General features: G+C 37.3%; 1 protein-coding gene across 3 annotated transcripts in view; it reads right to left on the bottom strand.

Moving 5' to 3' along the window:
- The window catches only part of CREB3L1 (cAMP responsive element binding protein 3 like 1), a 95,907-nt gene that overhangs the window by 32,210 nt on the left and 50,386 nt on the right, over positions 1-13,311 (bottom strand). For all 3 annotated transcript variants that reach the window (XM_026671262.2, XM_087951303.1, XM_087951304.1), the window contains 2 exons: positions 10,855-11,015; positions 3,084-3,162 (listed from right to left, as the gene is read on the bottom strand). In XM_026671262.2, coding sequence (XP_026527047.2) covers positions 3,084-3,162; positions 10,855-11,015 — 240 coding nt within the window. The remainder of the gene's footprint in view (positions 1-3,083; positions 3,163-10,854; positions 11,016-13,311) is intronic.

The raw sequence follows: 13,311 nt of genomic DNA, 5'->3' as shown, positions 1-13,311 counted from the left end.
TCCAGGACAAGTAGAAACTTTGAGAGAGATGGGCAGTACAGAAATGTGAAAAGGAAATAAACAAATAAAAATAAAAACTTGCCTCCGGGTCTAAGATGTATCGAGATCTTGGTACTAAATATACTCAGGGACAGGGTCTAAGGGACTTTTGGGGCTGTTCATTGGCAGTACTTAATGGGTATCCATAGGGAAGGGCTAAAATAAATCAAGTTGGCAGGCACAAACATACATTTGGCATCCTACCCCTTTTGAACATGTGTTTTGGCTATGTCACATATGCACAAAAAGAGAACAGGGTTTCAATTACATGATTACACCTACCATCTTCAACTTTTTTTTTTATCTTCAGCCCCACAGTTGCCCTCAACCAATACTGTTACAGCTTTCCCAAGTACTTCTTTGATTTCATTTATTGAGCTTTGATTATGGCTAAGATAAAATCAGTGAAATGAAGCTGATTTCCTTATTTCTTCCTCTATCTTCTAAAAGAGGAAATTGTCCCAGAGGCATATCAGGAATTAGAGAATCCAAAGTTTAAGTAGAATTTACCTCACAATAGACAACACCAATGGGGTTATCAATTCTTGCATTCATGAGATATCTACAGTTTCTTTCAGCAAAGCATGATCAACACACCCTGTTCTAGGTTCAATAGTATGTGATAGATATTGATGGCAATCTTGTATGGCCCTGCCCTCCTTCTTTTCTGTCATCTACATATCCACGTTGTCTCCACAGAGTTACCTAGTGCACTTTCTTGAAGGTGTACAGCCAAAACATTTCCACTGTTGCATCTATTCTATTCTGAATAAGTTACATCCTTCAGTTGCTAGATTCCAGTCATGGGAGTTGTCTCACAAGTCTTTTGGAACAAGTTCTACTATATCATTTGCCAGAACGTGGATTCGTTAACTGCTGGTTCTCCCACGAATCCACTAACTTTCCCGCTGATAGAAGACAGTGCTCTTGCTAATGCTTACATTATATTTAAAAAGCCAGGTCTGTTGGGATACATTGTGAGCCAAACATTTCAGAGAGCCTAATATTTTATGTAAATTATTGTTTGCTTATTTGCATATGAATTTCCAGTACCCGAGAAGGACGTTACATTTTTAAAGTAAATAAATAAATGTGTTCATTTGGCTAAACAGGTCCCTATGTGCAGTGTTAGTTACTGCCAAGCAGAATTCTTGATATTGTTATCTTTCTGGAAATAAAGCTAAGATCTTTTTACCAGGCACATTAAAAACTGGCAACGTTCGTTATTATCCTTCCAATGACATGCAGCCAATATCTAACCCAAAAAAGCCAAAGAAATGTGGGCTGGATTTCAAATAAGACTACTGAAACTGGGCAAGCTTTTACTGACTTCATTTATATCTCGGTCTTAAAACTTAACGAAGTGATTATGGTTTTTGTAAGGTTCTCAGCTATTGTAGTGATGGGAAAATTCTCATTTAAGGAAAGACATTTCAATGTCTAATTACTACAGATTTCCCCATCCCTTTGCCTACTAAAGAGATGATGGATGGACTTCTGGTAGACCCAAGGAAAACTCTAACATTTCAAAATTGCAGGAAATATTGACTTATTAAAAAAACAACAACAACAATCTACTAATTCTCACTCCAGAAAGGCTGGCAATTTGACAATTTGGAGCCAACTTTCCATACAAAGAATATAGAACAGGAGGAGAAAGTCAAAGAACATGAGGCAGGTCCAGAAGAAGATGGAGAGACACCATCAAAGACCCACTAAGCAACATTAATTAACAATGATCAAGGCTTCTGGAAGAGCACGAGCCAAAACTTTGTGTCCCTCGATACCCAAAGCAGTAAAAGAGGAGAAGGAAGAGGAGGAGGAGGAAGAGGAGGAGGAGAAGGTGAAGGCAGCTTTCCAACACTGCTGATCCTTAAGGTTTGCATTTCACAGACTTAGGCCAGACATAATATTGCTGAAGGGAAAGAATATGGTTAAAATACATAGTTTGCACTTTAAAATTATATCCAGAAAATGGAAATTACCCCAATCAAATTGTTATGAAAGTCAATTCTCTTAAGAATTGTTCTTGCATTCTCTCAATTAACTATTTAAAATGACAGGGCAGATACATGCTCCTATTTAAATTAGAAATTCTAATTTAATTACATTAAGGCTTAATAGATATGTTTGTAAATTTTGATAGATGCTGTTGTATTGATCTGCATTTTATTTTCTAGAAATACGGGGAACTACTATAAGAGGTAAATCTTCACAATGCCACATACTCACAATGCCCATCACACCCTAGTAGTAGCCTTTTTTCAAAAAGATAGGTGTTGGTGCTAGTTGCTTCCTATAAAGCCATGCATGGCTTAGGGACTGCTTTTCTCCCATAGTATCTGCCTTTTTTTCAGAAGTGCCATGAAGATCTGATTCTTCACTCAGGCTTTTGACAAGGGAGAGTGAGGCTTCATATCATATCATCTGGTTTGCAACAGTTGCCATCTTTTATCACAGATCTATGGATCAAATTGATCAATTTCATCCATATCAATATTTGATTAAAATAATGCAGTAAATTTACATGCTACCCAACTCTCTCCCAAAGATTGATTTTAATCATTTATAAGCTTTGATTGATTTTATTCTAATTTTATGTCGTTTGATTGTTGTAAGTCACCCAGAGATGTTGAGAGTTGGGTAGCTTGCATATTTAATTCATTATTTTTATGGTTGGTAGTACAGTCAGCCAAATGTTTACACTGGATTTGGCATTTGTGGATTTGGCAAATCCACTATGGTATTCCACAGTCAGCCAGATGTTTAGACTGAATTTGGCATTTCCCCCTCCACCAATTCAGTCCTTCCTAAGACCTGGGATAAGCCTGTCTGATGGTGTTAAACGTATTATAGCAGAATGTGGTTATATTATTATTATTATTATTATTATTATTATTATTATTATTATTATTATTATTATTATTATTATTATTATTTCCAGAAGTTTACCCTAATATCATAAAGGCAAGATAGTTATAAAATAATAACAGATATAAGGTTGGATAGCATTGAAAGCTCATTGAGTTATCCAGTTTTCTCACCTGTTGGCACATTTAAAAATTGGTTCACTTCTCTAGGTTCAGCTTTGATTACAGGTTGGGTAGTCATTTCTATAGGTGCCTGTAAAACAATTGAGAAATGTATTATATTAATGGTTTTTAAAAATTTCTTGCTTTGAAGAATTATGGATTTCCCTATGAGATCACATTATTTGCAAGGACTCAAAACATTGTCCTTTGAGGGAGATAAGACAGTGAAATATAAATATAAACAAACAAACAAAAAATAAAATTGTGCTGTATCTTATTATTTGCTTCTAGGGTCAGGCTGCATACATCTCTCAGATTTAATCTGAGATAATAGGGCTCTATACAAGTAGCTCAGTGGCTAAGACGCTGACTTGTTGATCAGAAAGGTTGGCAATTTGGCGGTTCAAATCCCTAGCACCATGTAACGGATTGAGCTCCTGTTACTTATCCCAGCTTCTGCCAACCAAGCAGTTCGAAAGCATGTAAAAATGCAAGTAGAAACATAGGGACCACTTTGGTGGGAAGGAAACAGAGTTCTATCCACCTTCTGTGTTTAGTTATGCCGGCCACATGACCATGGAGACGTCTTCGGACAGCACTGGCTCTTTGGCTTTGTAATGGAGATGAGCACCGCCCCCTAGAGTCGGAAATGACTGGCACATATGTGCGAGGGGAATTTACCTTATACAAGAATGGTGAGACCATCATCCTTCTAGAGATCACCTACACACTATTTTTTACTATTCATCTGTATATTATAGCATACACCAACTAATCCCCGGTCAGAAGAGAAAGGGCAGGCAATCTACCCTGTTTCTCCAACAATACGGCCTCCCCCAATAGGAAGTCCCAGCATGTTTTATAGGCATGAAATGAAATTAAGCCCCTCCCCCAAATTAAGGCCTATATTAAAACATGCAAAATGGGGGAATGGTGGTGGGGCTTGCCATTAGGAAGTACTTTGTTGCACACCCGGATATGGTGCTGCCTGCGTTGACCCCAATATGAAGTGCCCCACCAACGCCGAAGTCAACATCCAAGCCATCGCTGCCCACCCGCCCGCCCGAAGATGCAAGGGTGGGGAATTAAGTCACCCCGAAAAGATGGCCTAGCCATTTTTTCGGGGCTCAAAAAAAAATAAGACCCGGCCTTATTATATGAGAAACACGGTAAATTGGTAATACAATGCACTAAAATATTCTGGTGTATCAAGAAAAGAGCCATTGAATCCTGTGCCATTGTTTGAAATGGATTTCCACAGTGGGTTATAACCTGTCAGTATAGACAATACATCACTGAAGGAAATCAGTAAATAATCCATTTGAACTTTCACAATGGAACCTTGTCTGCTTTCTGTTTCTTCTCCTTAAGCATTTGTCATTTCTTCAGTCGTTGGTAGCTTTGTAAACTGGGTAGCTTTTGTACACTGTCTGTGCAGAGCTTGTTTTCTACTATTGAGCCATGGCAGTTCCCAGATACATGCATACATGCGATGGTATAAAAGCAGAGGTGGTATTCAGCAGGTTCTGACCAGTTCTGGAGAACCGGTAGAGGAAATTTTGCGTAGTTCGGAGAGCCGGCAAATACCACCTCTGACTGGAGATTTTACAGTATCCTTCCCCTGCCATGCCCACCAAGCCACACCCACAGAACTGGCAGTAAAAAAAATTGAATCCCACTAATGTATAAAAGCTACAGTTTAATTATAGCTAAACCAGAAGAGATTAAAAACTGAGGTGAATACCAACATGCCTAGTGATTGCAGCCACCATCATTCTAACTTTCTCCCTAGTCATCCTTTTTTATCAACTTGCATATTAAAAGCTGATTTCATATGGGTGTCCAAAATTGTTTGCTTGTTTCCAAAGACAATATATTAAAAAATGAGAGCATTTGGTAAAGAAAAGTGAACATCATGTATATGTGGTAAAGAAGTGCATTGCACAGATAGTATTTCCAAGGTTGACAGTCATTTTTTGCTATTACCTCCTTCCTGTCTCTAAAAAACCAAAATTCAGATCTTTGATATGTTGTAATATGTGCAGGACGCTTTTGCACAAACTTTGGTGATACAGAATACCCTCTACTGTTCACTGGATTTTCTGCAGGGCTATTTAACAGCTGTTTCTGATCAAAGGAGATGAAAAGTTAACATGAAGATCCATTAATTCCCAGCTGCACCAATGTAATCTTCTGTTACCAGCCTTCTTTTCCCACCAGATTTTTTTTTCATTAAACAGATATATTTCATGCTGTCTCAGACTGTAAACATAGCTTGGCAAAGGAAGTTAATATGGTTTTCAAACACACACCACATAGATCTACATTTGGAAATCCAGGGAGTTCAAACTTAAAGCAACAGAGGAAGTTTTGTGTACAAGTTTGATTTGAATGGTGTCCTTGTTTTTCCCTCCTACTTTTATCCACAGTAAGTGAAAGGAAGATAACCCACAACTGAGTCCAAATGAAGGGAGTTCTCTTACTTCACGGGGGAAAAGGAAGACTGTAAAATATATATGAGCTTCTCTCACCCTTCAAAGTGCAGAATAAATGATTTTATTGAATTGACACATAGTTCATTTTCTGAAGCCTCTAGTCTGGACTCATATCTGATCAGACAAACCTTTTGAAATTTAACTCATTGGCAGTGAAGTACAGTGGGAAGAAATTACTACCATCACACTCTAATTTATGCAATTTAAATTGAAGTTACAATGAGACACGTTGTGTGATTTGGAAGCAAGCAACAAGGAAGGGTATTTGGCACTCTGGGTGAGAAGTTCTCAGGTGCCCCTTGTTGACATGCCACATACCTTTATTGTTCCATTAGTTGTCTCAGTAGGAATGGTCAGCAAAAGGGGGGATGTTGTAAGCCCCCATTGTAAGCCGCTCAGAGTAATCTGGAACTACGAGGTGGACGGCATATAAATGAATGAATGAATGAATGAATGAATGTTGTAGTATGCCTATTAGAAGCACGCAGTATACCTCTGACCACCATTGTGAAATTGATGGAAGAGGGGAAAGCAATAAAAGAAGGGAAAAATTGGGAAAGAATGGATAGAAAAGACATCATGAGATGAATCTGGTCCAGTCATTCTGATTTCTCATTTTGCAATATATCCTTCCCCTTTCCTAAAATTGGTATTTTCCAGATGTCCTGGACTATACATTTCTAAATTTCGATTGCTATTCTGGGAGCTATAAAGGATTTTGCATTGTAAGGTTGCTATGCTTTACAGTTTATACAGTAAGCTGGTGTACCTTAACAGACCAACAGATGAAAACGCCTTATAGCCGTGATGGTGAACCTGTGGCACGCGTGCCACAGGTGGCACGCAGAGCCATCTGTGTGGGCATGCGAGCCTAAGCCAAACTTATCTGCACTGTGCATGCGCATGCCTCCCAGCTGATTTTTGGCTCATTTGAGGCCTTTTTCGGCCTCCCAGAGACTTGAGGGAAGCCTTTGCAGCCCTTGGAAGCCGAAAAACAGGCTCGTTTTTCGGCTTCCAAGGGCTGCAAAGGCTTCGCTCAAGCCCCCAGGAAGGTGAAAATGGCCTCTCGTGGGGTCCTGAGGCCCTCTGGAGGCTGAAAATGGGCACTTCCGGTATTTCCAGAAGGCCCATTTTTCAGCCTCCCGAGGCTGCAGAGGCTTCCCTCGAGCCTCTAGGAGGCCGAAAAAGGCCACAAATGGACCGAAAATCAGCTGGGAGGTGCACGCATGCACAGTGCAAGTAAGGGGGCACGGGGGGTTGTGTTCACATGCGCAGGGGGGAGGGGTGCATTCAGGGGTGGGATTCTACTGGTTCTGTCCAGCTCTACAGAACTGGTAGCTCTGAAGAGCAGCAGACACAGAACCAGTTCTGTGTCTGGTGCTGTTTTGGCCCATCCGCCCACCTGGGCTCTTACCTGTCCTTTATTTCCTACTTTTTCAACCGCAGCTGCTTTGCATGGCATAGCTGAAAAAACAGGAAAAAGGAGCTTTTCCAACTGCTGTGCACCCGCATGCAGCGCTGCTCAGCTGTCCAGGCAGCTCAGATCGTAAATTGCACTCGCGCGACTCACGCAACTCACACATGCGCGCGTGACGCAGAGCAACAGAACCGGTAGTTATACTGATCAGATCCCATTCCTGGGCGCATTGCATTGTGGGTGCCAGCATGGGCACGTTTTCAGCACACCACAAGAAAAAGGTTTGCCATCACTGCCTTATAGGAGGATGTATAAGAAGACCAATCCAATGGGTCTAAGGCAAAACTTGATTTGTTTAAACTTTGACATCTCCACTTCAGCTTCTTGAAAACTACCTTGGAATTGTGCTCTTTAAAAAGCATATTTGAGATATCAATGATTGCTTCTTGTGGAGAATGGCAGCCTGGTGTCCTCTGAAATGCAGAGAGCTGCTGCAGCTTTTAAAAGACGGATGGGAGATTTTTGGCTGGCTCTTATTTTTCTGGATCAAAAGTATATCAATAGATTAACCACCTGTGTTCCAGACTGTAGGTCCTTCTGATTAAATTGAAAATTCAGATAAGTTTTTTGCAGAAGCTAGATCCAGAAGCTGAGTTCTCGGGACCTCTGGACATTCAGCTACACTTATAAGTGAAACCATTACAAACTTTACTGCTTTGCTCTCCCTTCTCTTAATCACTTTAAGAAGGAATCAATTTCAGCTGAAGAGAAGATATCCTTTTGCAACAAAAATAAGATTCCTTGCAATGAGTTAAATCTTCTTTTGAGGCTACAAAAATACAAGAGAGACTTTGGTTTATTGAACTTGTTTTAAGATTTATTGGCAAAAAAACAATTAAAAGAGAACCTACAAAAGTATTCAATGGTTAGGATGATGGCCTTTATTTTTTATCCTGCTACTTTTATTTTTGTTACTTTTACTTTCGATGAAAATGCTTTATACAATTCATACAGTTAGTGAAAAGAGAATAATCCAGAATGGAATGTTTGCTAATTATCTTTAAAATTCTACATAAAAAAGACTCAGTAAAGACTCAGATGTGCCTTAGATTGTGATATTTCCAGATGTCCAGATTATTGTTATCTATGTTAACAATAAGAGCAATGGAAATAAAATTGAATGATGCAAAGCAAATACATTTTGAATTTGCAAATAAACCAGGGAGATAGTTGGCTTAAACAGCAAAGAGAAAGAAAAAAGAAAATGGTAATGAAATTACAAGAGCAAGATACTATACTAATGGGCAATGTTTTCACAGAAAAAACACTTTTTCAATGTTATTTTAATCCACATAAATGACGTGATATTGTCTTGAAGAAAATAGATGGATATCTTGGAGAACAAAATCTACCAGGGACTACAAATGAACAAATACAACTGATTTACAAATGAACAAATACAACTGACCTACAATGATAACAAAAGTCTTAGAGGCAATTAAAAAGAATAAGCCAGAAAAGATGCCTGAAACAGTTAAATATAGAGTTTATTTTAAAAGTTGTTTGAGGATGAACTTTTACAAAGTAAAAAAATTATATTCTACAGGGAGGAGGGATACCATGGACTTGGGAAGACAATTAATACTTAAAGTGGAACAAAATTTGATGTAAGAAATTGCAGATCAATATCGTTACTGAATAATGGTTATTAGTTGTTCACAATGATTTCAGCTGAAAGATTTTTTTGATAAAGTTCTGAAAGATATGAATTTTGGGAAAATTTTATAAAATGGCTGAAATCAATTTTCATAGTGCAAAAAAATCATTAATGGGGATTTATCTAAAATATGTGAGCTTGGTGATAGATTGGGTTTTCTTAAGAAATAAAAGATTCCTGAATTTAGAAAATCACGATTTGAGATTTGGGTGGCATGCCTATCTATGGTATAATAAAAATAAGGTGAATATAGATTAAAATTTGTTATGTTATACACAGGCTATTTTGAGAGTACGGAATAAACTGAGGTTTTACCTTTAAATACCTTTTTGACTTTCAGCGCAAGAAGCATTATACAGATGAGAAATAATAAACAAATATAAATGGCTAGCCTACTGAGATGTACTTGAATTTTTTTCAAAGGGATTGTAAAATGAAATCAAGAGAAGGTCTGATAATAGAAGGATAACCTTGTCAATGGTTTCCTTATGTATAATTGACAGTACGTTTTAAAATGGATAAAAACATAAACATGTTATTGCCAGAAAGTATAAACAGTTGCTGAAATGACATAGAAGACGAACAAGTGAAGGAATGTATAATGATAACATGAGCTAAAACTTTTTGCTATAGATTACAAATGGACCAATGAAAAAATATATGGTTGAAAGGACTGAAATTTTCATTATGTTCTAGACTTAAAGGGAATTTTTATAAAATGACATATCATTGGTATTTGTCACCAGAGAAACTGTCTAGAATGTATAAATGTATTTTGAATCTTTGCTGGAAATGTGAACAACATGAAGGGACATTTTATCATGTTTGGTGGGTTTATCATGTAAAAAAGCCTAAATATTTTGTATACATACATTAATTCAGAAGATTTTGAAAGTTAAATTGCAACTGAAACCAGATACTTTTCTTTTGATATTAATGGACAAGCAATTAGAAAAAAGTCATGGAGCTTTGTTTTTGTATATGACAACTGCAGCGAAATTATATGCTCAAAAGTAGAACAGCTCGCAACAGAGGAATGTTGATGAAGATGATAGAACTTGCAGAAATGGCTAAATTAACTGCTTTGATCAGAGAAAAAAATGACATTTATGTTCAACTAGAAACGATTTGTAGACTTTTTTTATGAAATAGAAAATGCACTTACAATTTGTGGTTTTGATGGCTAGGGAAAAATGGATAATAGAAAAAAGAAAGAGTGTTTTTGTAATCATTAATTAAGAGATAATGTTGTAATTGTATTTATAGTTGCTGAAAAGGAAATGGGAAGTTTCTTCCTATTATTTTTTTTTTACAATTCATTCCATATTTTTGTTTTTCTCTTTTCTTTCTTTTTTTTACTGCTTCTGTTCTTTATTTGTGTTGTAAAACTTGAATAAAAAAGATAAGAAAAGAAAAGCATCTTTGAAATGTCACACCCAGAAATATTTGTATTTTTACAAAATAACAAAAATAAAGAGAAGCATTTCAACAGAAAAAATATCTCTTCCTTTGCAAAATCACTAGCAAATGATGAAAAAGTTAGTTCAATCATCCACATGTATTGAACAATAACTCCTAATGTTCCCATGCTGCCAATGGTAATGGGAATTGATCAAATATATAATTGCAGCAGATTGTAACTAGAACATTAGAAGTTGCCTCTTCTGAGAAACTGGCCATGTTATAATTATTAAAATTATTCCATTTTAGAAGAAAGAAAATTTGAATTGTATCTCAGATGTTGGCTTAGTATTCTATTCTATTCTATTCTATTCTATTCTATTCTATTCTATTCTATTCTATTCTATTCTAAACTAGAAACAAATGGGCAAGTTAACCTGTAGGAGTTAACCTCTAGGAGATACACTTTACAGTTTCTATTTTGGGTGTATTTTTCCACTTATGCTGATCATTAATAATCCTGTCCACTGTTTGGACTAGCATCCCTAATAAAGGTATAGTTCCCACAAAGGCTGCCATTTTTGAATGAAGATCAAAAGCACTCTATCCAATTATCCTTCAATTGCCCACTTTCCACCTTGTAGTAGCCTTTCTATTTAGAATGAAAGATGAAGAAATCATTTTTTTTAAATGCCACATTCTCAGGTCCCGAGGCTCAGATCATTCCAGCCATTCTTGGTGCAATGAACTCACCTCTTTGGGGACCGGCAACCTTTGCAGTGGGTTAAGATTCATCATGGGAACTGCATGAGTCGGCAGCTGAGTTTCAGGCATTTCTGGCACCATGTTCTGCTCCTGCTTCACCATGATGGAACATAGCTTGTGCTGGAGGGCCCACATACCATTTTCCAGTTCTGAGAAAAGAAGCACATCACGGTCAAGTCATACTAGCACTGTGTATGAGAAGCACTATACCAGGGGTGTCCAACCTTGGCAACTTTAAGACTTGTGGAATTGAACTCCCAGAATTCCTCAGCCAGCAAAGCTGGCTGAGGAATTCTGGGAGTTGAAGTCCACAAGTCTTAAAGTTGCCAAGGTTGGACACCCCTGCACTATACCATGTAATGGGGTCTATCCTCTTTCACAGATAGTAGATGTAAACCTGAAGGAACAATGATTTTAGAGCTAAGAAGCAGCACAATAAGCTTTTCTTTGTTTCAGAACAGAAAATACATTCTATTAAGCTCTAGTAAAGGGATATGCTACAATTTCCAGTGCTTCCATTTTAAACAATTTTAGAGGTTTTTAAAAGAGAAATGGAAAAATTCTGCAAGATCACCAAATCTTACCAAACTTCACCAGTCTCACCTGAACTGCCACAAGACCTCAAAGATGAGCTTGATTCAATCCAACTGCATTTTGACAATATTTAAACTTTTTTAAAAAGCTGATATTGCACAAAATGGTTGATCTCTCTCCTATACGAATCTGCTCTGTTAGGATAGTCTGTCCTATACTGGTTTATGAAACAAGTATGTTTGTAGGTTGACACAAGAAGTTTCTTTAAAACAAGGATGGACAATATTGGATTAAATCCAGCAGGTTTAATTTTTTATTATAATTTTTTTTTGCATGATTCTAGAAAGCCAGAGTGAAGTATTAAGGGTGGAAATAACATTTGATTTCCGAGAAGCATTTTGCTCCCAACACATCTTTATTGTCCTATTTTAAACCCAAAAACAGTTCCATAGAAATGTGTTTATTTTGCTTCTGAACTTCAGCATTAACAGTTCAGTCTGTTTTCAGCACTTTGGGAGTTTAAGGGCAGGAATCACTCTTTCATGATTTAAGTTGAATGTGCACTGCTCCAATTCAGTTATTTTTTTTTTTTTTTTTTTTTTTTTTTTTTTATTTTATGGTAGGTTTTGTTTTGGGGGGAAAAGGGGGGAGATGGGGAAAAAAAAAAAAAGAAAAAAGAGGAGGGGGGGGGGGGGGGGGGGGGGGGTGGTTGGTTTTGGGTTTTTTTTTTTGAGGTGTGGGGGGGGTTTTGGTGGGGGGTTTTTTTTTTTTGGTGGTGGGGGGGTGGGGGGGGGGGGGGGGGGGTGTGGTGGGTTTTTTTTTTTTTTTTTTATTTTTTTTTTTTTTTTTTTTTTTTTTTTTTGTTTTTTTTTTTTTTGTTTTTTTTTTTTTTTTTTTTTTTTTTTTTTTTGGGGTGGGTTGTTTTTTTTTGGGGGGGGAAAATTTTTTTTTTTTTTATTTTTTTTTTTTTAAACTGAACCGGGATTTAGTTTTTTTTTTTAATTTCAATTGTGGCATCATTTCTTAGGTAGCATGATCTCAGAGTATTCTACAAATGCAATATATGAAGAGGTTCCTATGAGTTTGAGGCATTCACTGCTGTATTAAGAGAGAAAAAGTTAAATGTTGCTATCAACCTGGAAATACTTTCCTCAAAAGAGTAGAAATCCATACAGCAACTCTTATGCAATTGAGACAGTTCTTTATTTGGATGTACTATTCTGGAAAGTATACTTTAAGAAAACTAAACAGGTTTGGAGGATAGCATAAAAGTTAACTCAGAAATAGGACAAGAGCAATATAGGAAAAGGTAAAATAATTAAGGTTAAAGTACAGAGAAGAGCAACCAGGAAGATTAGGGGACTAGAGACTAAGGCATATGTGGAACGGTTACAAGAACTGGGCTTGGCTAGTCTAGTAAAGAGAAGGACCAGGGGAGACATGATAGAGGTCTTCCAATATTTGAGGGGATGCCACAGAGAGAAAGGGGTCAAGCTATTTTCTAAAGCCCCCGTAGGCCAGACAAGGAATAACGGATGGAAACTGAACAAGGAGAGATTTAACCTGGAAATAAGGAAAAATTTTCTGACAGTGAGAACAATCAACCAATGGAACAGCTTGCCCTCGGAAGTTGTGGGAGCACCATCACTTGAGACTTTCAAAAAGAGATTGGACTGCCATTTGTCAGAAATGGTGTAGGGTCTCCCGCTTGGGCAGGGAGTTGGACTAGATGACCTATAAGGTCCCTTCCAACTCTGATTATCTGTTATCTGTTAATTTGGAGAAAAGAGGAATGATAGTAGCCCTCTTGAAATGCATGCCTGGCTGTCACATATAGTCATGTGAAAAAGTAAGTACATCCTCTTTGAACAGTGTTGTAAAGAAGAGTGAGCCAAAATTCCTTCACAACGA

This window comes from Notechis scutatus, chromosome 1, assembly GCF_049901735.1.
Source record: "Notechis scutatus isolate UNSWTSFEM ecotype Mainland chromosome 1, rNotScu1.2, whole genome shotgun sequence".
Lineage (NCBI taxonomy): Eukaryota > Metazoa > Chordata > Lepidosauria > Squamata > Elapidae > Notechis > Notechis scutatus.
This window is presented reverse-complemented; position numbering and strand designations above follow the sequence as displayed.